The sequence below is a fragment of the Caloenas nicobarica genome, chromosome 5 (assembly GCF_036013445.1).
Source record: "Caloenas nicobarica isolate bCalNic1 chromosome 5, bCalNic1.hap1, whole genome shotgun sequence".
Taxonomy (NCBI): Eukaryota; Metazoa; Chordata; class Aves; order Columbiformes; family Columbidae; genus Caloenas; species Caloenas nicobarica.
Genome location: NC_088249.1, coordinates 7,537,067 through 7,563,743, shown reverse-complemented (window position 1 = coordinate 7,563,743; position 26,677 = coordinate 7,537,067). Strand labels below are relative to the sequence as shown.

The window sequence follows — 26,677 nt, the reverse complement described above, 5'->3', positions numbered from 1 at the left end:
CTCGGTGTCATTAAGATGCAAAAGGAATTTTTAAAAATGCCATCTCCATAAAGCTCAAGCGCACATAAGGAAAAGCAAACAAACCTGCCTGGATGACTGGCTGTTTGCGGTGCTGTCTGCTTTAAGGGCTCTGGCAAAATTGCCTGCCTTAGCTGATCAGTCCTGCTCCCATTGTACTATACAGAGCCATATGTTACAGATAGATCTGGGAGTCTTAAGAAAAGTGGAGCAAACCCACCAAAACACACACCAAAGTTGGTATCAAATTAAAAAGCATACAACCAGTTATTTCCTCATACAAACATATTAACTATTTGCAAATATTCTCGATCAGAGAGACAGCCTGCATCATGCAGTAACACATCTCCTGAGAACGTCTGCATTGATCTAAAATGCTCACACTTGGGTTTTAATTCCCAGCCATATTTACAGGAATCTGCTTCCTCCAGTTTCCTAATTGAGACTGCATGGCTTGAAACATGTCCATCAGCTATCATATGACTGCAAATCTACTCAACTAAGAGAAACACATTCTCAGGCTTCAGAAAATAATTTGGCACTCCAGATTTTCCTGCAGCCTCCTGAGGAGCAGATGCCAACAACCAACATCAACGACTGCGACCCCTGGTCCCATCCCGCCTCACGGCTCCTGCACCTCAACATTACAGTGATTCATGGAACCGCTACCACAGGAACCATCAAGATACATGGAAATGACACAATAAACCCACAACTGGCTGCATGTGTCCAGGTTCCATTCTGAGCTGAACTGATCTCCTACTCACCAGGCTCCTGGTCCTTAGTGGAGATACATTCCTTTATGGATTCTGTTATGCCAAGACTAGCTGCGGTGGGGAGCGGGCCAAGCAAGGATTCCAGGGCGGGCGGTCTTACAAAAGCTTGATTTCCATTTTTGCATCCCCCGTTGTCATTTCTTTTAACTCCATCCTTCTCATGAAGTTCATTACAAAAGTCCTTGTTTAAGTGATTAGCAGCTGCTTCCAGTTCTTCATCTTCTGCCTCCTCCTCTCCAAGTACACTAGAGGTATTATCTTCTATAGAATCTGTAAAGGAAAGGAAACCCCAACAGATCATTGCATACCATCTGTTACAGAAACTAAATAAATAGAGAGGCATTCACTTAAAGAATAAAAATCTTTAGAGAAAATCTGTAGAAAAAATACATAATATTTTAGCACAATGTATGAATACATGGAGTCTCCAGCTGCTGTTCAAATTCATTACCTTGGCTATTAAAATGTATTTTTGTGAACACAGTCATCATTTAAAACAAAAGTATTGTGTTATCAAATGATGGCAGGCAAAAGGGCTTTGCAAGAGAAGTCAGCTACTTACTGGTATAATTACAAATCAAAAATAGCCAGTTCAACCTGTACAAAGCCCTTCCTTATCAATTAGTCAACTGGGAGATTCGGTGACAAAAGCATCTACATATCTGTCCACTGCATTTTCAGTGATGAAAAGGAACATTCCCAGGTGCCAGTGCCCACCTTATACTGCACCAAGAATGAAAAATAACTGAAGTCATTAATGAACTGTCATTGTAATGAACAACGTAGTTGTTTTGAAGATTGATACTTGAACCAACTAATTGGCAGGGAGAACCCCAACGCAATATATATCTTATACTACGGAAGCATATATATGATCGCATTTATCACAATAAAGTTCATACACTTAAGACTGCCTGCAGGATCTGAACCTGTTATTATTTAAGTAGACACAAGACTTTACAGACTTACCATCTTTAGTGAAATTTGCAAATACACCTTTTGCTTTCGGTCTACTGTTTTCTAATTCAATCTCTATTTCATCTTGATAGCTCGATATTTCACCTGTAGTGTTGAAATAAAAATAAAACTCAGCAATCATTGATGTAATTTTGAACAAATGAGTGATACGTTACACTAAACACAACTTATACCTTCAAAATCCTCCAGCTTTTTTGATAGCGCTTTCTCAAGCTGAAATAAAAAGAAACAAAATAAACATGAAATTACTAAAAAAACCCCAATTTTGTACCATTTGTGAGAGAGACGCAGAATTGTAGGGTATTTTAAAAGCAATACGCAAGTTTTGAATTCCAACTCAAACTACTCTGTAGTGCCAGACAGGTAAGACAGACATGTTCCAAAATACTGACCGATTTCAAATGTTATCTCACCCATCTCTGTACTTCAAAAGGAACCTTCACTCTGACAAGCTGTAAATAAAAGGCCCCATTCTTCAGCAGTCAGACTCGGTGACTGTAGATGTGAGCAAGTGCAAGGACAGGGCTGAAATCACAGTGCCCGGGCCAGACGGAGCACACGGGCGACGGCAAAGAGAAGGACTGACTTAAACACCCAGCAGGCTCTTGAGAACATCACAAACACGCCTACAGACCTTTAAATGATAGCATATTTAGAACAGTAAAAAACAAAAGCCCCAAAAAACTAATAATGTCAGAATTGGCTACGACAGTAGTCAAATCTTCTCCTCTGGTGCCAGCTTTAGCTCGTGGTTTGTCAAGAAATTAAGCCACATGAGAACTCATCTCTGTGGAAGCAGGTGTTGTACCACACAAAAAAACCCCAGCAGTCTCATTAAAGTAATTGGGTTATTGTTTTCGTATGTGTTTTTTAAAAAGTTATATGTAATGGCACTTCCCCTGACCACAGGTATCACCTTAAAAACACCTTTGCACCCCTGATTCTTGCTGACCAGGCTGGAAGAGCACAAACAGTATAGAAAAGAGAAGTACAGATTTTAGGACAGCTACTCGAGACCTCCACGCCACAAGCTCAGCTTAACTTGTCACATGAGAGCCTCCGGTTTTGTAAGGACAAAAAAGATTTGATGCTTTGGTAAAAGGTCAGGGTGCAAGAAGTGAAAGGCACATGCAGCAGGAAAGTAGGTGTAAAAGAAATAACAGTGCTGAGCGTAACGGCAGCAGCTTGTAAATGGGGGGGCATCCAGGCAGAGTGTGCTGAGCCCCCACCAATACAGCCACCGTGGGCTGAGCACCAAACACCAGTTGCCTGCAAAACACAGGAGCTCAGCTGGTGCTCGTTTGCTTGGCCACCCAGATGTCCTGATCTGCGCTAACGGGAGCAGCGAGTCTGTACGTCCCACAGCGGCTGGCTAAGCCGGTTGACATCCTTCGATCCCTCATCAGGGGATGTTTAAAGCTACATTAGAAGCTAAATATCTGAAAGGGCAGGGAGCAAATAATATACAGGAGAAAAACTTATAGATATTTTTTGTTTAACTGGGAAGCTGTCCCTTTGACAGTAAAACAAAAAAATGTCCTTTAGTTAATGGGTCTCATAAGCACTGATGCTCACTCTTTTCTTAGGAACCTCAAAAGAAATGTGACTAAACCTTATCAAAGGCTGGTCAGTTAGGATTTAGTATTAACCAATTTAAAAAGGAATATCCAGAGAGAGGAGAGAAATACAGAGAACATTTGATTCAGAATTCACCTGCTGTATCTTCAGTTTTCTTTGACCAGCTGTAAATGAAGGAGGGTCACATTCTTCTTCCAAGTCAATCTTCATAAACTCATCTATGGTTAGCTGACTTGTCGGTGTATCTTCAAACTCAGTCAACCTACCGAAGCATACAGCACATTACGATAACAACTGTAAGAACGTCTTTAAAAGTAACAAAATTTGTCAAACTGCTATGTTACAAAATAAACATACCATCCTTAGAAAATTTGGCTCCGATGCAGAATACATTAGAACTGATACTAATTGTTTCATCAGCTGCAAAGAAAGTATATTTCCATATCACAAATTAGCTTTCGGTTTATTAGATTGTGTAACACACACTTCCTTCGATGAACAAAGTCTGAACAGAAACACCACAGCCACTAAGGTCAATTAAGCATAGACTGAGAAAACTGAGACAAGAAACGCAGCCCATTCCTCCTGTCTCATCGCTTTTGTTATCAACCACAGCAATAAAACAGATTCCCAAACTATAATGTTTAGGAGTATGATAAAAAATATTCCTGATAGGCAGCATGATTAATTTATGCAAAGCAAATGTTAAAGTAATATGTCTTCAGGAGACTGGAAGAGGGACAAGAAGTAATCTTCCCAGGACACACAGAAGCAGCAGTAAAATAAAGAGCTTGTCTGCACACTGCACAGATGGAATAGATGAATGCATGTAATTTCACAATAATATACTCTGTATCTGTGTAATGTTCACATTTTAAAAGCTGCTACCTATGTGAGAGGTAGGACTAGATCCATGGGGAACTGCCATGAAAGCAGCTGAATCTTTCAAAGCAACTGAATCTAAAATGAGACCACGTTGTCATAACTTCATCCACGAATTTCAGCATTTTATACAGGTGGTTGAGAACGAGCACATCCATTTCACAGATGGAGAAAGTGAGACAAAAGGTTAAGTACAAAGCCAGGTCAGGAAATGTCTGGCAGAATGCTGACAGAAAGTGCCCTTTTAATAATATCAACATTTTCCATGGGAAAACGGCAATGATGGGTCTGCAGCTGCTTCAGTGGAATATTCCCATCTTCCAGAGGAAGCACAGCTGACAACAGCTTCCATCTGCAGAGCTAGGAAACTAAAAACTGATTCCATACACCCAGCACAGGACCTTTCAGCATTTTTCCCCTTCAAAATACAGTTGTGGTTTTCTCTTTTGCCTCCGACTGCAATAAAACTCTTTCCAAAGAGGGAGTTTTCTCTAGGACAGACATTCAGTTTCACAGAATCATAGAATCATTTTGGTTGGAAGAGACCCTCAAAATCATCAAGGCCAACCATAACCTAACTCTAGCACGAAACCATGTCCCTAAGAACCTCATCTACACACCTTTCAAACACCTCCAGGGATGGTGACTCCACCACTGCCCTGGGCAGCCTGTTCCAGCGCTTGATAAGCCTTTCCGTGAAGAAATGTTTCCTAATATGCAATCTAAACCTTCCCTTGCACAACTTGAGGCCATTTCCTCTCGTCCTGTCACTTGCTACTTGGGACCAGAGACCAACACCCTCCATGCTACAATCAACTCCATGTTTCCAACCAACTCCAGAGTCAAAGCCAAGAGCACAGGGCCACACTCCCTTATCAGTACCTGTATTTCTTATTTTGATGAACTGAGGAGCAAGACAAGACGGCCCATACAAAGGGATGTAACCTGAGGACACTTTGCCTATGGACACTCTGCTCCCGGAGCAGAGTCCACAGGCCACACACAGCATCTCGTGCCATGAAATGTGCAGGGAGAGCGAGGCACCTCCACGTAAAACCAACAGCAAGGAGCACGCTGAGCCCAGGCACGGCTGTGCCAGCCACAATTAGTGTTGTCAGCGAGAAGAAAGCCTCTGAAACCTAGTCTTGCTTTTGGAGTGCAGGCATCTCCACGAAGCCCCAAATTAACCATGTATTTGAGAGTGGCTGACAACCCGAAACCATCCCTCAGAGTACCAGGGACCAGCTCCCTCCTCCTCCCTTTCAGATCAAATTGGAAAGGCGAGGAGGATGCTGTTGGCAGCGGCAGCACCCAGCTTTTAATTAACAGACTAGAAATCTTTCTCAGTGTTAACAGGCTTCCAGCGTGCACTACCCACCTTCCAGGAGGGAGCCTCATCACCAAGCTAGAGGAAAAACCTGGCCAGGCATTGTTATTGCTGTTTTAATTCAGGATTCATTTAATGTCACTTTAGGAGCACGGATCTGCCCAGCCACCACCATTAAATTATCATCATGCACCTCTCCACAGATGAATCATGCAGTCACAGGTAATCCCACTTCAGCAAGACTTTTCCTCCCAACCAGCCTCGCCTCATTAAAATGTTGTTCTCTTCCCACTGTAAAAAGCCAACGTGCGCTTTGGCAAAGGCTCCCGGTTTGTTTACCCCACACTTGCTCAGAGTTTGAGATGAGCAGCCAGACCCTGAGCCAAAACAGCAACACCTCCAGGCGCGCAGAGCAACATAGAAAACACCAGCAGCAAAACCAGTCACTCATGAAGCAAGATTGGGGATAAGATGACCATGCTTGGGTTTCAACACTTAACCCCGTGCACGTCTCTCTGCGGACACCTGAGGTTCCATCTGTCCCTCTCCTTGTCCACAGTGTCGTGTGACTCACGTCACGTTCTCACATCGTCCCCCATGGGCGAGCGGACATGCCGGCAGCTGTGGCACCGGCTTTAGCTCCAGCGCCGGCTTCAGCTCTGAGCGCTAGAGCTAGGTTATGGGTGGACTCGATGATCCTGAGGGTTTCTTCCAACCAAAATGATTCTATGGCACACCAGCATGGGCCTCTCCTAAGCCCTTCAGTACATCTGCGCTAGGACAGGGCTGAGCTACCTCATGGTGGTGCTACCAAGGAGCTCAACCCCCCAGCACAGTTGGACCATCCGACCAGCACCCAGCCCCATGCCCGTGCCCTCCTCTTCCTCAGCCCTGACCCAAGCCAGACAGGGCAAGGGCTCAGCACCCGGCGGTGTCAGCACAGCCCCACGGCAACTCCAAATTTAGACCGGCACATTATTTCTTCACTTCTTGCCGGTCTTAAGCACGAGGCTCCAGCCTTCCTCCTGAAATGAAGAACCATCCCTGAAGGTGGGGATCACAGCTTGAGCATCACCTCTGTGGGAGAGCGAGCTGTTCACTCAACACTTCCTCCTCTAACTTGATATAAATAAATATCTGCATTTGCCAGCCACATGCCTGCCTCAGCATTTTACATTGTCTGATATCCTGTCTACATATTTTTAAACATTTTTTGATTTTATCCAGTGTTTGGACACATGCCACCAAGGCAACACACTGATGCACGCAGCAGTCTGCACCGCGCGAAACAAGGTAACATTAGTTTGGCAGCTACGAAAAACTGATGCAACCCTAATTATAAGCACAATAATTTCAGAGGCTAGGGAGTGCCCTGATGAAAAAAAAAAAATAGCTACAGGCTATTTTTTACCTTCCACATAAAGATGATATCCAAGTTCATTTTGCACTTCTGTTAATATAAAAAAAAAACTAATAAGAGTTGCCATTTCAAGTTATGCACAGAAGGAGAAAAATAAACAGATATACAAATCAAGACATTATTTCCTTGGCATGAATTTGAAAGGGCTCTAAAAATTGAAATTGGGCAGATAAGTATTTTCTATTTATAGTCAAAGCAGAGGCAACCACTACAGCTCAGGCTAAGATTCAACTTCCAGTATAAACCCTCCTCTTATAGTTTCTCACAGCAAACTCTTTCAAGCAAATTCCTTCGGGAGAAAAGTTTTTCCAGAGCTTGGTGTCATCTGCTTCTAACCCCAACCCTTTTTTTCAAAGAAAAATTTCCACGGCTTTTGTTTCATCTGTTTATAGACAAAACCACACCTCGTCTTCTGATAAAGCACTTCTGTGCACAAAACAGTAAACCAATTCTGTTCACACTTAACTTAGCTCCCAATAAGGGAAAATGGGTCAGTCATTTTGAAGTTATGAGCAACGTGGTTTTTTCACCTCGTTTTGTTTCAGGGATACCATCCAGTGAAGACTTATGAAACCAGTCTACAGCTGAGGCAAAAAAAAAAGGCTCCTGCGTGCAGCTAGCTGCTCGGTTTTAATGTTTAATTGAAATACTGCAGGGTGTGACAAAGCACATAGAAGAACAGGCTTTTCTGGAGTGCAACTCATAAATGCTTCAGGAGTCCAAGTTCAAAGTCCAAGAGGGACTTCTAAGCAGAGACCACTTAGGAAAAGCCACGGCATCATCCTCCTACGTGTGCACAGTCAGCACCTGCCTCTAGAAACAGGCAGCACCCGGCAGAGCTGTCTTGTGCCAGACCTCTGTACAGAAGGGCAAACTGATTATAACTTCAGAGACAATAGTTTTCTTTAATGAGTGAACGTGAAATTTAGCCCAAGCAGTCAGCCTTCAAGTAGTCAGCCTTCAAGTAGTCTATTTAAAGTACTTGAAATACTTTATTAATGGATTTTTAAAAGTACTAAGCAGAATATTGGCATATTGTTAGCAGAAATACACAAAAAAAAAAAAAAACTTTATTGCAAGATAAGCTAGTGGTGGTAATTAAAATTCCCCTGTTTTTTCCCAAACTAAAAATATAATTAAAACCCTAAGTAATAACCTACATGATATCTACATAATCCTAACTGTCATATCAATTACAAATATTCTAGTAATAGATCAGCTGATTTGACAACTCTAACATTTGCAAACTCCAGAAAAGTGATTTACTTTTGTATCTTAGTGAAGTACCGAAATATTACAGCATACCCCCACTGTTTTAATTTAACATTCATCAGTGCTGCCTGCCACGCTAAGCCTGCGCACTCACTCATAGGAAAAAAGTTCAAAATTTGCACTGATGTGGAAAACCATCACTAGTGTTTATACTACAAAATCAACATTCTATTGCATCGTCCTTCTCCCCCCATTTATTTCCAAGCCATACAATGTTTATGCATGAACTATTTATGGAAGCATGTAAACACATACCCTAAAAGTGACAGTTAATACAGTGATACTTAATACATTACATAAAAAGTTTCCCAGTATTCATCAGTATGCAAATAAACAGAAGTGTAATCTCCTTATATGTAATCATTGTACATATATATAATTTCACATGAACTTGCAGCAATATAAAAAAATGTATTTTTAAAGCCTATACGAATGAGTATCTCATTACTGAAGGTAGGGACAAAATTAGAGGCGATCCAGTTACTGTGGTTTTACAACTTACAACTTATCACCTGAGCTGTGCTAAATTAGTCTGTCTGTGTTTCCAGCCCAATGCAACTGTAAAGAGAAATATTTTCACTTAAACAACTTCTGCTACATTACTACATTAATACATTTCACCTCTTTTTGCAAATGAGTAAGAGCATACACACACAGAGTCATTAACTGCAAATTAATTGGTGTCTGATAATTTATGGTGCTCATTTGCTGGCAACTCTCTGTCGTTTTTCTATGTATTAAAGAACAGGTACCTGGAAAGATTTATTGTGCTAAATAAAAGCACCCTTTAGAATTAGCTGCTTTTACTTGCTCACACTAAAACAGAGATTTAAAATTATCACAAATTTGTTAGCACAAATTTTAAAGCCCTGACTCTACAAACGCTTACACGTGCAGTTAGCTCAGGTTAACCCATGCGCACACGGCTGGCCCGCCAATAATCCCACGACAGGTCTCCCTGGCCGTCCCAGAGTCTGTCAGCCTAAACAACCTGCTATTTTTTGTTCTTTGATTTTGTTTTGGTTTGGTTTTCCCCTGATTCGAGTGTTCACACCATGCTAACAGAACAAAATGCTTTAGCATTCCTTAATATTTCGTTTCATTAGCATGGTTCCTCCGCTGCGGTCTGTCAAAAACCCTCTAGGATCTCCTGGAAAAGAAAAATAGCATGCTGCTCCATTTCTTACCAGCCACTCAGATGAGGAAAGTCAAACACGGAGAAAACTGTTTACAAAATCTAAGCCTGAGTTAGTGCTAATAAGTTAATTATTGTATCAAAAGTAACAGACACCAAATAATTTTGAAATGACATTTTTTAAATAAGTAGGAAGTACTAAAATATATTAGGAATCTAATTAATGTATTAGTTTACTGGCTGTACAGAAGCCAGATTTATAAAGAGGAATGTTGCCTGTGAAACTGGATTCCTCAATAATAAAACCTTTTTTCATTAAAACAGACAATCCAACTTACAAAGGTATGCAACACCAACCCGCACGGATCAAGCTGCGTTTTACTCACCATACTGGAAAGATTTCCGGAAATCACCTATAAGCGGCTTGAAATCACTTAATTTAGTTTTCTAGCTTGTCACAACAGCAGCCAGCAAAGGAGCTGCAGGGCTGCTGACCCGAGATCAGAGCCGACACCACCACAAGCTCCTTCACATGAAGGCACTTGCCCAGTTTTCTGAGAGTTTCTCTCCACACCGCGCTTCAACCAAGAGCACTTCGACACCTCCGACGTTCCGAGCATCCTCTACCCCTCCCTGTGCTCAAACACCTTCAGTAAACAGCTCTCACCCAACCCATCAGACACAGGGTTTCAGCACGGCTTGGATCACAGCTGAACGCAGACTTCTTCGTGCCTTTCCCTTCAGTCCTGCCCTCGATACAGCTTTGGTGCTTTGGAAAATGTCACCTTGCAGCCACGTCGCAGCTGCACAGGTCCCCGTTACCTCCTCCTCCCGTCCCGAATCCGGACTCACGTACCCACCTGCTCCTCACGGCGCCTGCGCTCGCAGAAGCCCGCGCGGCTTGAGACCGCGTTGGGAGCTTGGGCATGAAGTTTACGTGAGCTACATACTGCAGAAACGAAAATAAGAAAAGCTGCAGGCGATACATTTATCTCTATGCATGAATATTTAATTTTTTTTCCAGAAAATTACCAACGCAGTGATTGAAAGAGCCGTAGCTGAGTCCCCAGGATGCGAGCAAAGGACCTGCAGTATCTCTACCCAGCCTGGCAAATGCCATTCCTTTGTAAGAAGTCTCATCTTCCTTCCCCAAATATGCTATTTTGTTGTAAGAAAAAACATTCACCTCAAAAATGAGCCCTTTAAACCCATTCTAGCCTTTCATTCCAATTCCTTCCAAAATGAAGCTTTACTTCTAAGTTCATCACAAATAGGTTTTTTTAACAGATAGTATTTAATGGAACTGAGAAGAAATATTTTTAATGTAAAAAGCAGCTCAATTTAAAGATAAAGAGAGCAAGCCAAAGAAGTAAAATGCAAGTGTTAACAAAGATAAGCTGACTTTTTAAAAAATTTCTATTGAAGAAGTGCCTAAGATCTTCAAACGGGCGTAAGGGCCACACGGTGTTACATAATGGACAAATATCACAAAAATTATTCTCACTGCAAATAAGACGGAATTTAATATGCAGAGAAATTATGTAATAGGTGAATAAGCAGATGAAGGGGCAGAGTATGTCAAGGTTAAAAAGGCAGCAGTGAAGACAGGTGCATTGAACACAGGCACAAACGTGAGGATTAAACTAAACAAAAGGGTTGGGTTTATTAAAAGTTAATTTCTGCTGTCTCCACAGATGATTATGCAGAAAATAACAATTTGACTAATTAGTTAATATTTGTACAGTACTTTGAATATATAAAGTGATATATAAGTTAATATCATTTCAAGTAGACTGGAAATAAGATAGACTTATCAGTGCATTTATTAATATTTAATATATGCACTTTCAATAAGAGTAACAAGCTTTACATTTTAATTGTGTGCTTCAAAACATAAAGCTAGAAGGCCCTGTGAAGTAACTACAAAGTTGTCTTACCAAGATCCTTGCAAAAAAACGTGCATATAAAAAAATAAACACACGCTGGTTTTTAGCCAGATAGTGAAATTATGAACTCTTGATTCAAAGATGGGTGACAGGGTCCATGGGTTGTTGTTTTTTCTTTCTAAAATCGTCCCTTTATGATCACGTCATTCATGTGCAGATGAGGCTCTTAGGGACATGGTTTAGCGCCAGAGTTAGGTTAACGGCTGGACTTGATGATCTCTTCCAAACAAAATGATTCTATGATTTTCATGACCCGAAGGCATGTCACATTTTTGTGAACCTCCTCCCAAGAGCTGCTCCTCTGGTACATGGCAGTGAAAGAGGCGATCAACTACGGGCATGTAGGGCTGGATGGACAACAGGATGAACTAACCCCCTTTTACACAGTCCCATCAGCTGCATTGCCTGGGATTAGAAATAGTGCCCTTCTTGGGGAATCACAGAATCACAGAATGTCAGGGGTCGGAAGGGACCTCGAAAGCTCATCCAGTCCAATCCCCCCGCCGGAGCAGGAACACCCAGATGAGGTTACACAGGAAGGTGTCCAGGCGGGTTTGAATGTCTCCAGAGAAGGAGACTCCACAACCTCCCTGGGCAGCCCGTTCCAGGCTCTGTCACCCTCACCATGAAGAAGTTTCTTCTCATATTTAAGTGGAACCTCCTGTGTTCCAGTTTGTACCCATTGCCCCTTGTCCTATCATTGGTTGTCACCGAGAAGAGCCTGGCTCCATCCTCCTGACACTCACCTTTTACATATTTATAAACATTAATGGGGTGACCCCTCAGTCTCTTCTCCTCCAAGCTCAAGAGCCCCAGCTCCCTCAGCCTTTCCTCACACGGGAGATGCTCCACTCCCTTAAGCATCTTCGTGGCTCTTGCTGAGATTCTTCCCAAAAGAAGCAGCCAAGCGGGGCTTTCTTAAAAAGCATCACTCCCATATCCTCAGCCAAGCCACGGGCCAACACAGCCTTACAGACTTCTGCCACAGAAATCCTTCAGCACCAAAAGCACATCCAGCGACATGGCTCTCCAAGAGCCGTGTAGCCAACTGGGAGCTAAATCAAACCACCCAGCAGAACTTGCTGGTTGGACATCTCAGCATTATATGGGCCCTGGCTTGGTTTGGTTTCCCTTCAAGAGCAAACCCATCCGCAGCGAGTGCAGCATCCAGCGCTGCCCATCGCCGCACGCTCACCCAGTGACACTCAACACCTTCACAACACACAAAGCAGTGGTAGCTCTTGACAAACCTTCGTAACTATAGCAATAATTAAAAGGAAATAAAACTGTACATCAAACTGAGAAGCAAAGAAATTTTTAAGAATGTGAAACAAGGGCTTATTAATTTAGACAACTTCTACCCGATGGCTTTTTGAGAGGAATTCTTGAAAGAAGAGGAAAAAAAAATGGAGTGCAGAAAGAGTTATTCGAAAGTATTTTTTTTATTTGCCATCATAAATACTATATAACATGCTCTTATTTGAAAAACATCAATCAAATTTATAGATTCGTGATAAATACAGTTGTAATTATAGCTGCCTGAAAATAATTCAGCTGTCACATTTACCCTGTCAAAGTAAATAACGCTGTCATTTTAGTTGATGTGTGTGACTTGAGTAAACATTTCAAAGCATGAATTTTGAAGTAAGATTTCTCCGCTTGAAACAATTGCTCAAATTAATTTTCCTTCCAACTCTAATTTATTATGCTTATTTTCTTAGTAAGAGCGACCTCTTTAACTATTTAACCAAGGCATCTTGAAGTAGATTGTGGATGCATAAATCATTAATCATAGAAAATGCACATTAAAAAACATGACCTATTGACCAGAGGAAAAAAAGTGGCATTTGTACTATTCCATCCTTATTGTTGCAGTACCTTAAAGCACTTCAAAGCTTTAAATCTATCCCTATATCACCCATGCATGGTAGGGAAATAGTATCATTCCTGTTCCACAAATTAAGATCTAGGGCAAAAACATTTTTCACAATTAAGAAGTGAATATTATTAACAAGTATTAGACCCAGCTGGATGTGCTTAAGCTGGTCTGATTGAGGTGGAAAGAAAAGAGAGACACCAGGGGAGCTTTCTAAAGAGAAACCTTGGTAGAACAAACTTCAGAATATATTGGTGGTACAAAAATTTCCAACTGGGGCAACAGAAAGCATGGTATGTCACTGGTCAATTTTTACTGAATCCACAGGGAAAGAAAATGTTACAGCTTTTCAAAACTAAAATGAGGGAAACTGGGTGACTGCTTACTTCATCAAAATATGGAAAACACTACTAGATGTTTAAAAAAAAATAAACAAACGCAAAGGTACTTGAGAATTTCCCACTTTCAGCCTCACATTCTGCTGATAATTCCACTTCAGACCCTTTCAGTGAACTTACCATTAGACTCACTGCGCTGTCTTCTATTTATTAGCAGCGCAACTGTATCAAAAATGAACACTTCAGCAAAATATTTTGAAAAGTTCTGTTCAATAACAGCTAAAGGACAAGACTTTTAGGCACTGTGTTCTGGATTAATAATAAAAAAAAAAAAATTCCCCAGTACATCCTCAGCTCTGAGAATCAATCAATTATTTCTTCTGAGGACATGACAACACTGTTAACAATTCCGACCCAATGTTTTTTGCCTTCAACTCTTCACCTGTTAAACGGGCACAATGCTCCTTACCATCTTTGCTGAGCATTTGAGGCCTTACAGGTGTTAGTACTTAAAAATGACCAGCTAAAACACGTTGTACTTGTTTTATTCTTGGCACTTCTGACAATAAAAAGAACCTGGTTTTCTCTGATATACATTCATTTTAGACTACACCACTTTTCAGTACTATAAACGAAAGATAAAAGCAATAAAACTGCACTGACCTTTTCCTTAATGTAGACTCACAAACCTTGACCACCCTGATGACCTCTTTAACAGTACGTCGGAAATCATGCATTCTTGCTGCCACTAGCAGAGCTAGAGAATAAGCAGGGAAAGTCAATGTCACAAAGAGGAAAAATTACTGAAGAAAAGCAGAAAACAGCTAACTATACCCTCTCTTTGCCCAGCCTTCAGCTAAAGAGCTGTAAGTGCAGCTGTGTCCCTGAATCCAAGTGATTGACTTCACTTTACAATCTTTGCTTCCTACCCAGTAAAATTAAGCTGATTGCAAACTGCACCCTGAAAAATTTTGTGCTTTAGCACTGGGGAAACCAAGGTCAGCTGCCTGAATACAGCACAAGAACATCTCATTGACCACATATTTTCAAAGTTCTCATATCTTTTTAGCAGAATTCACTAGTCCTGAATAAAAAGATCTCTAGTGAACCCTTCCAGAAGCCAGAACTCAATCCACTTCAGCTGTTATCCTCATTGCTGTCACCACTATCAATGTCCCAAGTGCCCCAGGGCTCTCGTGCAAGACCCTCCCCATAGCCAGGTAACTGGCACTGGCTGCGTTTACGTTAGTGTGTCGATTCAGAGCATTAACTCCGTTTTGAAGCATCACCCCCACTTACCATACAGCAGCTCAGCGCTCAAAACCAGTTTTAAGCACATAAATGGGTCTGAGCAACCTGATCTGGGTGAAGATGTCCCTGCTCATTGCAGGGGGTTGGACTAGATGGCTTTTGAAGGTCCCTTCCAACTCAAACTATACCATGATTCTATGGGAACATCAGGGACTGAACTAACAACCGGTTGCTCAGACAATGTGTGGCACAGACATGTGGGCCAGGGAACCAGACTAAATCCAGTCCACAGCAAACCACATGAACTGCATATTGTGTGGATGGGGACTCAGCACCACCTGCTTCATTCTATTGATCCGTGTCTGCTGAATCAAATTACTTGCTCGTGTGGATAAAGACCAGGCTGTTCTCCCATAGAGTTTATATTCAAATTTTTAGCAATGTGCAATAAGCAAGTAATAACAAAAAGAGGCTAGAAACTTCAAGAAGATTGCATAGTCCTGGGTTCTCTAAAGTTTGAGCACTATTTCTCATTCCAGCATGCAAATGTAAGACCTTTCACATAAAATCAAGTGCATATGTGAACTCTGTGACTATCTACAGTCTTCGTTACTCTGACCTCACTGGCTGGTACTAACTACCTTTTAACCTAGCCCTCCCAAACCGGCAGGTTTTTTGTGAGCATCGTGACAGCGATGGGTCTTGGAAAAAGATGGAGAGGAAAATAATTTCACAGAACAGGTCAAAGAGGGCATTTCTTGCATAAGACTCTGCGTGAAGACACAAATCAAAGTGCTTGCACTAATGGTGTCATTTTAGCTGACAAAAAAACCTTTTCGTATCCAGAGCCTGAGGAGAGTAGGGGCAAGAGGAGTGCCAGGAAGGAGGTTAAAAAATCCAAAATGTAAGACACAAACGATACGAGCAAGTAATATAAGAGCAAGGGTGAAACTGAAGTTTGAGTTTCAGAAAATATTTCGATGAAGACCTAAATAATCTGTAGGTGCCCGACAGCACAAACCCCAGAGAATATGGCATCACCAAGGAAATGGGAAAGTCTTCATCCGTTCCTGACTCCCAGACTCTCCCGTCCAACCCGCTGTGGGGGAAGCGACACCCCCATTGCCCAACGAACCTGCTCCGCAGAGCCCCGAGGGCCGGCGGCCGGTGTGCATCCAGTCCCGCTTCATCCTCTGCAGCAGCCTGAGAGCCGTCATGGACACCTCGTGGTTCTTATCCCCGAACTCCAGCATGTGTGCAAAGCGAGGAATATACAAACACGGATCTGCAAGAGAAAGTGAAACAATTAGTTCTCATCCTCACCTTTAATTCCGGAAATGCGGCGCTTCGCATCTCAGCAAACAACACGGACTGTGCTGCTGGGCCACATCTTCTGATCATTAAGCTTTAGAAGCACCTTTTTAGTTAAGCTAAAACAAAATCCTTTCTCGCTTTATAAACAAGAGACCTTTAAAGCACTGCACAAAGTTTTTCTTACATGCTTTTCAGGGTCCAAGGCTGCACATGCTGCCTCCGACACGTGAGCACTGTTGCTGGTATCAGTGAAATTATGCACAAAGCAAAGCATTTGCAAAAGCTTTCTGCAAAATGAGGACATGACTTAGACCCAAAATGTTTAACATCTCCTGCAAAGTAACAAATAAGGTAACTTGCATGTCCCATCTCATACCTAACCACAAACTAAGCTTTGAAAAAAATTCATTTGCTTAAAATCCCATGTCCCTAACAAAAGTCTGCTTACACCTTCAAAGCTAAATCCAGCTCCTTCTCAGACTCGCGTTCCAACAATACAAAACACTGTTTGTTACAGATACCGAGACACACTCTCCATCAGCATAAATTGCCGGAACCCAATTAACGTCAACAGCGCTATGACAATTTACATCGGCCACGGATCTGCCTCCAGATATATAAACTTACTTCAAGTGTTGGTGTTATCAGCTCAAACTAACTGAAATATGTCAGCACGGGTTGTGCTTTGCCTAAACCAATCTATAATTTATCAAACAATCCTGTAAAAGCTACACTTAACACATGTTTACTCTTTTTTGAGGTATCAATTTCTCATTTCCTGCCAGCCTTTTATCACTTGACCGAAAATCCATGATGTACGGTAAATTGTTAACTATTAGTCTCAACTCAATTTCCTTAGCTGATCCCCTATGTGGGCACTTAAACTGATAAAGATGAAAATTCAGTTCAAAACACTGGAACAATCTTAGGGATTTAAAATTAATCAAAGCAGTTTCATTTAGCACCAAGTTCTAACAATGATGCCCTGTTGCTATCCATAATTACCAAGATCACGCCATACGTGATTACCGCTGTCAGCCCTGCAGACGCATTTAAATGAAAGCATTTATCAAGCAAGAACTTCCAAACACATCTCCCTCCAGATTTAAGAAACACCAGAGTGCTGTCACCTCCTAAACACGACCCTAAAGACCAAAGGTTTAGGAAGGATTAACTGACCCACATGATTCTTAAGGGTAGTTGTCTCCAATTATCTATGTCCCACAATAGCAGGTACTCACCTGGCAGACACACACTAAGGTGCCTGTGACAAATCATTTGTCTTATCTAGAATGTTTAGGAAAACCCACCTTCAAACACTTCCTTGTAAAAAAACCATATTAATACAACCGCTTTTCTTGGAAAAGCATGATTCTGTAAAACCATACTCAGCAGAAACGACCGATTCCAAAATACAACGACAAAAAAATACCCTTTCGGAAGTGATGCCCTGGTTCAACAGACATTAAACTTTCATCTTCGCACTAAAGGAATGCATCACAAGTTAAAAGCAATGCCCGGTTTGCTCCGCCATCTCTTCTTATCCCGATAGGGCCCAACTTCAGCTCCTGGGGCCGCCGGAGCGGAGCAGAGCGAGGCAGTTCACAGCTTTCCCTGCCCAGCTGAGTTTCGGGAGCGCTTACACGTTTGCACTGTAGTGGTTCAGACATTTCTGCTGGCACTCATGCCCACAGATCGTCTTACAAAACGCTACACATCGTTAAGTTAAATCCTGAAGCTACCAAACAGTCAGAAAATGAATACGCAGATCAGTTTGAAGTGAAAGTGGCCATAAATGGCTACAAAGTAATACTACCGATATCTAAATTAAAGGCAGGGTCAAGGTTAAAATAAACATGTCCCGCATGGATGCAAACATAAAAAAAAAAAAAAAAAATTAAAGTTGTACAAGCCAAGCACTTTGAATCCTTTCCAGTGTACTAAACAACCACCGCCGCACGGAGGGTGTCCTGCTCCCCAGCCAGTCCCCTTCGTCTTCGGGGAGACCCCTGGGACTGCCACCCTTGCACACAAGTGAGCAAGTTCAAGTGGGGCAAAACCTGTTGGTTTTCCTTAACAGGGGTAGAGGGGTCGTGAGAGAGATGGCATGGAAAATAAATCATTTTTTAACAAAGGAGAATCTGTTTTTCTCAAGACTTTCCCTTCTTTCCTTATCCTACTCATGACTTGGAACTTGGGACTTCTGGAAGCACCTAGATGCCACACCGTCATTCACAGAAATATACAAAAATTCCTCGGGAACTGTTGAAAAGAGTGACTTTCCCAGCAGCAGCACGGGCAACCGGCCCCGCCGCCAGCCCAGCCCCGCGGGAACGGGCGCGGAGAGCGCGGCCGAGAGGGGCCGGTCCCCGCCGAAACACCCCCGGGCGCTGGTCGGGGACCCCAGCCGGGAGGACCCGCACAACCGGCGCACGGCGGCTGCGGGGCTGCGAGAAAAATGGGCAGGAACAAACCCTGCAGCTCGCCTTGAATTAAATAATTCCGCCCCGGCCGGTCCCCGAGCTCCGCAGCCGCCGCTCCCGGCGGGGCAGCGCGCCGGCCCGGCTCCCCCCCGCGGAGCTGCGCGGCGCGGCGGCGCCCCCGCCCGGGCCGGCCGGGAAGGGCGGTGCGCGCAGCGGGGGCCGCCAGCCCCGCCCCACCGCGGGAGCCCCCGGCCCGGTCCCCCGTGTGTCCCCCCGCTGCAGCCAAAGCGCCCCCGCGGCCTCCCTCCGGTGCCAGCGCGGGCGCGGCGGCGCTCGGGAGCGCGCACGGACACGCTGCCCAGCGCCGAGCGCCCCCGGGCGGGCGCGGGAGGGGGCGCAGCGGCGCGCGCGCGGAAGACTGACACCCGGCGGAGCGGGGAGGGGCGGTGCCCCCGCCGCGCCCCGGCGCTCCCCATTGGCCCGGGCGGCGGTGACGCGGGGCGCGGAGGCTGCCTATTAGAGCGGGAGGCGGAGGCGGGCCCGGCAGAGCCGCATCCCGCCGCCGCCAGCCGAGCGCCCAGGGCAGCGCCGCCCGCCCGCCGCGGAGGAGCCGGGCGCCCCGCGGCCAGCAACACCCCCGACGCGGGCGGGAGCAGCGCGGAGGAGCAGCGCCGTGTGGCGGCGGCCGCCGCGGAGAGAGGAGGAAAGTTGGTGGGAGCGGCGGCGGCGGCGGGGCCGCCCGGGAGCGGGACTGCAGAGAGCCGCCGCCTCGGCCCGGCCGCCGCGGATGTGCCCCCGCCGGGAGGGGAAGGACGGAGCGGAGCCCGGTCGCTGGCGGCGGGGATCGGGCGGCTGGCTGCGCTTCACCCTTCGCCGGGCTGCTGCACTCGGAGGATTTGTGGATTGACTCTCGCTCCTGACCCACCGCCTCGGCTGGATTTGTGGGGTTTTGTCGCTGGATTTTGGCTGGTTTTTTTCTGTTTTGTTTTTCTCTCGTCGTTCCTCGGGGGAAGGAACTGCCTGCCAGCCCCGCTTGGGTTCCCCAGTGCAGTCGTGGCAGTGCTGTGGAGGCTGGGACCCCCCTCTTCGAGCCAAGGTGAGCGCTGGCACCGATCCGATACAGCCTCATCCCTTTCCCCCCGGAAAGGTGCGTCGGGCTTGTAACCAAAGAGCGCGTACACTCCAAAACAAACAAACAAACAAACAAAACCAAAAACCACCCTGCATCTAGAAGCATACAAAATATCCAGATAGTGGGACTCGCATTTGGGATTTGTTAGTTCTCTTGCTCATGCCACTGCCCCATGGTTGCCTCAATGGCAGGATCATGAAGTGTTTGACTTTTTTTCTTCTGCTTCCAGAGACCTTAAAGAAGTCCAAAAAGAGTGTGAGGTCAAACGGCAAGGTGCCAGGATGCTATGAGATAGTACCCCTGTCCGTGAAGAAGAAGATGGCTGCAGAACTTTACCCTGCCAGCACCAACACCAATATTGCAAACAGTAACTCGGCCGCCGCCACCGCTGCCAACAGCAAGAAGAACGCCCTGCAGCTGCAGCAGAGCGCCCAGCCGCCCCCGCCGCCCCAGCTCCAAAACCTCAACAACAACAACTTGGAGAGCGCCAACTGGCAATCCTTCCACCCCACCCTGCGGGAGAGGTAAGGGCCAGGCCCCGCCGGACCCTCCCCGGCGGGCGGGAGAGGTGCCCCGGCCCCCTCGCCCCGCACCTGCAACCGAGGGCGAGGCCGGAGGGCTGGGCGGCCCGGGCCGGGATGGAGCCGCGGGGGCGGCCGGCGGGAGGCCCGGGGCTGGGGCAGCCGCTGAGGGGCTGCCCGCGGCTCACGGGGCTTCTCCCCCCTCCCCTCGCTTGCAGGAACGCGCTGATGTTCAATAACGAACTCATGGCCGACGTTCACTTCATCGTGGGCCCGCCGGGGGCATCCAAGAAAGTTCCTGCCCATAAGGTTTGTGCAGATAATTTTTGGCTTTTTAATGCTGCTGTGTGTCTCACCTTCTCCCCCCGCCTTACAACTAGATTTTTTTTTTTCCTAATTACAGCTCTTGTCTAATCCCAAAAGTAATTCACATAACACTGCAATTAAAGGGAACAGTCTAAGGCAGTCTTCTGCCTCCACTGCTGCTTTTAACTTTCCCTAAGTGTAGCTCTTATCGAAAGCCAGCACGCTCAGCTCTTACCGATACGTATTACTGAGGCTTCTCTCTCTTTATTTTCCAGTATGTTTTGGCAGTTGGTAGCTCTGTCTTCTATGCTATGTTTTATGGCGATCTCGCAGAGGTCAAATCTGAAATCCATATACCAGATGTGGAACCTGCAGCCTTTCTAATCCTATTAAAGTAAGTGGCCACTACAAGTCTACTAATTACGTGGACAGAATCAAAGTAGCTTATAAAATATACATCTCCTAATTGGCATTGTGCAATATGCACTTATTACTGTTTACTTAATGTGCTGAAAGATACTGAATGTCAGATTCGCTGCCAGTGATGATGACCATAGATCAATCTTTCATAGCCTGCATTTTTTTTTTTCCCCTAAGAAACTATTTTTTTTGCCCATCTAGATACATGTATAGTGACGAAATAGACCTGGAAGCTGACACAGTTCTGGCTACGCTGTATGCTGCCAAGAAGTACATCGTGCCGGCCCTAGCAAAAGCTTGCGTCAATTTTCTGGAGACCAGTTTAGAAGCAAAAAACGCTTGTGTCCTGCTGTCTCAGAGCAGGCTCTTCGAGGAGCCAGAGCTGACGCAGCGCTGTTGGGAAGTGATTGATGCTCAAGCAGAAATGGCACTGAAGTCAGAGGGCTTCTGCGAGATAGATCAACAAACACTAGAGATCATTGTAACCCGGGAGGCACTCAACACCAAGGAAGTGGTAGTTTTCGAGGCTGTTCTCAACTGGGCAGAGGCTGAATGCAAAAGGCAAGGGCTGCCGGTGACGCCGCGCAACAAGAGGACTGTGTTAGGAAAAGCTTTGTACTTGGTGCGGATTCCCACCATGACTTTGGAAGAGTTTGCCAATGGAGCTGCCCAGTCCGACATCCTCACCCTCGAGGAAACTCACAACATATTCCTATGGTACACGGCCGCCAATAAACCCAAACTAGAGTTTCCACTGACAAAAAGAAAAGGACTTGTACCTCAGCGATGCCACCGGTTTCAGTCGTCTGCGTACCGCAGCAATCAGTGGAGGTACCGAGGGCGGTGTGACAGTATTCAGTTTGCCGTAGATAAACGGATATTTATAGCAGGACTGGGATTGTATGGGTCAAGCTGCGGCAAAGCTGAATACAGCGTCAAAATTGAACTGAAACGCTTAGGAGTTGTCCTTGCTCAAAATCTGACGAAGTTTACCTCTGACGGTTCCAGTAACACTTTCTCTGTGTGGTTTGAACACCCTGTGCAGGTTGAGCAAGACACTTTTTACAATGTAAGTGCTATTCTCGATGGTAATGAACTCAGTTACTTTGGGCAAGAGGGAATGACTGAGGTGCAGTGTGGGAAAGTGACGTTCCAGTTCCAGTGCTCCTCGGACAGTACTAATGGAACCGGAGTACAAGGAGGACAAATACCTGAGCTTATTTTCTATGCATGATGCATTTCACCTTGATTGTATTCCAGTACTGCAACGATGCACATTAAGGGATTTTTCAATTTTACTACAAACTGCAGCAGTATGGAATGTTACGCTACTTACCTATCTGCTACATCAGGCTATACAAATAAGTGAAGGAATGCTCTTGAATTTAATCTTATTTTATTTATTCATAAGCTATTTGACTTAATTATTAAGACTGCAACAAGCAGAAAAAGGTTAAATTTTGCACGTACTGTGCATTTATTTTGTATATAGATAACTAACTTGCAGACTGCAGCTGACTTAAACAGAATGTTCTAAACTAGAGCAGTTTACAAATCTGTGAAATATAAAATGTTTTTACTTGCCCTAAATCCTGTGTTCTTGATCTTATGGCTTGTGTCTGTTAATTCACCTACAGTACAGTTAATGGGGGGGTGATACTGTGGTCTGTCCCCCGTGTGCATATGCACAGCGCATCACTTATCACTGCAAACAGAGGGTTCCCTTGCCTGGGAACTGTGACTATCCAGCAACAATCTTTATTTCCCTTCATGAAAAAGGGGCACTGACACATGTGGAAGCTCGGGGTGTTTTTTTGTGTTGCCTAAGCTGAAGACAGACAAACCCTGAGTGTAATCAAAGTTGTTCAAAATCATCCTGTGGTTATAGTTGAAAGCTTCTAATACCCATTTTGCACACATCAGCTGTGTTAACCTCCAGCAATCCTGACACTTGCACCTGTCAAACAGCACCCCTCATAAATGGCCAGAATCAAGTCGTACAGATGAAGCTCAATGCAGTGATAGGCTTTATCACAGGTTTAGTCCAGAGCTGTAACACTGGCAGCCACTACCTATATCTGATCCTCTCATTAAGGAACAGACATTGGAGAAATACTTTTGAAATATGGTCTTTAAGTTCACTGAAAATTACTAATTAAAGTAAGCCACCTTAAAACATAGATGCTGGATCTTTCCTTCCTCCTCCTTTATTTTTTTAAACATAATCCTTTCCATCTACCATCAGTAGTCATTTTATAGCTATAGCCTTCACTTTTCTCAGAGTGATAGAAGCTGGTGTTTTCCTCAAGTGTCTGACAATCATTACAGATAAGCCAGTTAGAAATACTTGGTTTTTATAAATCTGTGTTCTCATAATGACCTTAGAAACAATACTCAAAGAGCAGGCTAAACCAATATTTTTTCATGTTTAACAAGTAGCTTTACATTCAATGTAGAAGGGTTTCCATTTGTCTTTTCCTAAGATGCATTAATTTTCACCTTGAAACACAAATGCAACAGAAAACAGATGTAACACAAACCTGCCTGTTCTCTCTTAAAAAAAAAAAAAAAGTAACGAAAAATAAGAAAGCAACTGAATTATTGGAAACAAGAACTTTTTACCAGGCACTCAGCTATGCTAATGCAGCCAGCACGCCCGATGGCTGCGCACTGTCTGGATGTTGTTATGCTGATGCTCTATGTGCGAGCTGCTGGTTTTCCTGTGCAAAGGACAGCAGCTTCGTGCCCAGCTGAGGACACGTGAAAGGGGTTGTGTGTCATGTTCTTGAACACAAAGGCATCTCATTCCATCAGTCCAGATTAAGGAGAGTGGGCGTGAGAGTGGGTAAAGATACAGGAAGAAAATTCCATCATAGAGGTGGGTACCAGTCACAAGACCTCTCTATATTAACTAGAATTGGCATTAATTCCCTTGGCAGAAAAGCTACAGCATAGACAGTAGCTTTTTTTACCCTTTAACAGGTTAAAACCCACCTTCCTATCACTGGGCTACCATTTCAGTGATGACTTAGTAATTAAAAAGTTATTTGCATGCTCGGAAAAAGTTGCTCCTTGTTTTCCATCAAGCCACTTGTATCTCAAGCATTGAACACCTCAGCTACACGTGATGGACAGATAGTAAATTTGGCAAATATTTATCGAATGTTGCACCTCTGTGGAACTGAAGTGTGACAGGCCGTGCGAGCTTGTAGACACACACAAATTTATTATACATCAGCTCATTGTCTTGACTACTCTTAGGAAAAGCAACAAAATTATTTGTAAGAAAACTAGCATCTAGCTCCCAAAAACCTCTTAAATTAACGGAGAACAGGCTCTCATAGTCAGCAATGCTCTTCTGCCTGGATTGATTCCAGCCTCATTTTTAAGTTACCACTTTGGTATTCAGCACACAATACTATGTATATATACACACATACATATGTATTCTTGTCAAGTAACCATGCAAAAACTACCACGCAAATACTCAAAAGTCAACTCATTAAAAAAATACCTATGGCTGGAGCATTTATGCAGAGTTCTCTGGCCAACAGAAGGAAAGTTTTTCCCAGCACATAGACATTCACCTATTAAAAGACAAAACAAAAAATTCCATTATTTAAATTTTAACCACAAATGTTTTTAATAGAACAGTTATATGGAAAGGGGGGGAAAAAAGAAAAAAAACAACAAACACTTTTGAAATCTTAAACAACCTGCTTTGAAAAAATTAAATTGAAGTAATACAAGCAATATTCATAGGTATAGAATAATACTTGGTGCTTGTCAAAAGCTGCAAGAATTAGCATTGTAAATCAAAGCGTAAGTTTATACTGAAAAAATTACAAAACATTGTTAATCATGCTCCTCAGTGGGCTCAGTGCTGCTCGGTAGTACTTGGACAATTTTCAGTTGTCACCTAACATCTTAAAGCATTAAGTAGACTTTAATACAATATCAGCATATACAAAGTGCCATTTATCTTGTAACGTAATAAAACCTCAGCAAATACTCACAAGTTAGTGCAAATTTCAGCTCTGCATGGTCATGCGAAGTGGGATAATTAAGTATTGCACAAGCGCACACCAAACTTTGCCATCAAAGCAAGGAGTGGTGCTTCACGCCCCAAGGGTTATTTGTCATTTCTTACTTCTTACAATATGGACATTGCCCCAGCTCACCCCACTTTAAAAAAAGATAAATAAATTCAGGAAAACCCTAAACCACACCAAACCAGGGGTAGAGCTCTGCTCCTCACCCCCTTCATGTAAACTGAGGGGAGGAGTTACTCCTCGTACTCTGATTTGCAATTTATAGCACAGGCAACTATATTTGTATTTTTCACTTCTGAGGAAGTTTTCTTTCACTATCTTAAGATGTGTTTTTGTGGTCAGCAAGAAAGGCAGGATATACTTCAGTTCCCAATCAGCCCCAAACGTTCCCACGAAGCTCCACCAACACCTTGATCCCCCCAAGGCACGTATAATGGTCAAAGTTAGTGGAAAAAAACCTTTCTCCTCCCACACTGCAAACAAATAGATTTTTTTATTATTATTACTTGTAGGATAGTATATGCTCTATTGCTTTTATGTAACAGAACTGCCCCTCTCTTTTCCTATGCCAGGATAGTGAAGGTGTTTACTAAGCAGTCAATTACACAACCGAGCTGTTGGTTATGGTAGAAGCCTATGGAAATTAAAAAAAAAATCCTGTTACTAAGTGTATTCTCTTTCAGTTTCTCAACAGAGCTTTACCAACATTAGAAAGCAAGCTTTCCTCCCAAGTGTGTAGATACTTCTACCAAGCTAGCATGAATAAATACATTTAACAAAAACAAGTACTGACATATATTCACCTAGCCGTGTATGTCAAAATTTTCCTGTATGTAAAGATATTCTTAACATGAATTTTTCTCAAATTTAAAAAATTTTAAAAACAAGAACTCGAAAGAAATCCTCAGAATGATCACGTATCCTGAAAGTGACTGCCCATTCGAGTGTAGATGAGATGATGGTAGGTAATTCGTTCCATATTTTGTGGAAAGAGTTGAGTATCTTCCGTGCTTTGTCTGACCAGTGGTTGGACTGGCCTAGAGGATGCAAAAGTATAGTCTTAAATTTTACTGTCCTTTTTGTCCTGAAATACCAGACAACTTAGAAATACTATTCTATGGGAAGGAAGTGAATATACTCTTTTAATAAGAAGTATATTTTTTAGGAAATACGTCACTGAATTTTATACAGAAAAATAAGCATCTACGGAATCTGGCAATTCATACAAGTTTGAAAGCGTGTGACTTTCCATGAGCCACAGAGACGGAATAGACATTACTCCAGCAAAATATCTGCAGTGTTTCAGTTGGCTTGAGATGCTCTAGATTCACTGCAAGTTTGGCATGGCTTGTCTTGACCTTTTGTCTACGAAATATTAACATAAAGAGTGGGGGTTTGGCTGTAGCTTCAGCCTTCTAAGTTGGCCGACCAAGTTATTATAAATCTTAAGCTTCATCACTTAGATCTTGTTCTGCAAGGATGATTTCACGGCACAAATCAACAGGGCCAAGTATATATGATGTTTCCATCAGAAGCTTCACAAACTCATCTAGTTCTTTCATTTTAGTCTAGGAAAAAAAAAAAAAACACACACCTAAAATTCAGACAAGTATTTCTCCCTCTGTCTTTTTTTGTCACAACATCCAAATACTTGATGTTTGTCCCCATCAAACCATGTCACTGTCTAAGAAACCCGTGCCATGCAAACTTTC

General features: G+C 43.6%; 2 protein-coding genes across 5 annotated transcripts in view; one reads left to right on the top strand and one right to left on the bottom strand.

The window, feature by feature from the left end:
* BRF1 (BRF1 RNA polymerase III transcription initiation factor subunit) overlaps positions 1 to 26,677 on the bottom strand; it is a 179,339-nt gene that overhangs the window by 73,415 nt on the left and 79,247 nt on the right. For all 3 annotated transcript variants that reach the window (XR_010606245.1, XR_010606246.1, XM_065635197.1), the window contains exons 5-11: positions 24,428 to 24,500; positions 15,933 to 16,082; positions 14,210 to 14,303; positions 3,486 to 3,612; positions 1,946 to 1,985; positions 1,764 to 1,856; positions 786 to 1,064 (exon numbers count right to left, since the gene is read on the bottom strand). Coding sequence is in view for 1 of the 3 variants with exons in the window: in XM_065635197.1 (XP_065491269.1) it covers positions 786 to 1,064; positions 1,764 to 1,856; positions 1,946 to 1,985; positions 3,486 to 3,612; positions 14,210 to 14,303; positions 15,933 to 16,082; positions 24,428 to 24,500 (856 nt within the window). In the remaining 2 variants the exon portion in view is untranslated. The remainder of the gene's footprint in view (positions 1 to 785; positions 1,065 to 1,763; positions 1,857 to 1,945; positions 1,986 to 3,485; positions 3,613 to 14,209; positions 14,304 to 15,932; positions 16,083 to 24,427; positions 24,501 to 26,677) is intronic.
* On the top strand, positions 19,097 to 22,601 carry BTBD6 (BTB domain containing 6). Of its 2 annotated transcripts, XM_065635199.1 has the most exons (5): positions 19,097 to 19,630; positions 19,896 to 20,190; positions 20,406 to 20,496; positions 20,769 to 20,887; positions 21,115 to 22,600. In XM_065635199.1, the coding sequence occupies exons 2-5, from the start codon at positions 19,985 to 19,987 to the stop codon at positions 22,145 to 22,147; spliced, it is 1,449 nt and encodes a 482-aa protein (XP_065491271.1). In that variant the 5' UTR covers positions 19,097 to 19,630; positions 19,896 to 19,984; the 3' UTR covers positions 22,148 to 22,600. The 2 variants fall into 2 exon arrangements, with proteins under 2 accessions (XP_065491271.1, XP_065491270.1); XM_065635198.1 differs by having other exon boundaries at positions 19,097 to 20,190; positions 21,115 to 22,601.

What these genes read in the sequence shown, in the direction of transcription:
- BTBD6 (XM_065635198.1), top strand. Translation starts at nt 19,826, where the DNA reads ATGCCACTGCCCCATGGTTGCCTCAATGGCAGGATCATGAAGTGTTTG. An exon ending in CACCCCACCCTGCGGGAGAG is followed by an intron (nt 20,191 to 20,405) that starts GTAAGGGCCAGG and finishes CCTCGCTTGCAG; the next exon opens with GAACGCGCTGATGTTCAATA. An exon ending in GCCTTTCTAATCCTATTAAA is followed by an intron (nt 20,888 to 21,114) that starts GTAAGTGGCCAC and finishes TTGCCCATCTAG; the next exon opens with ATACATGTATAGTGACGAAA.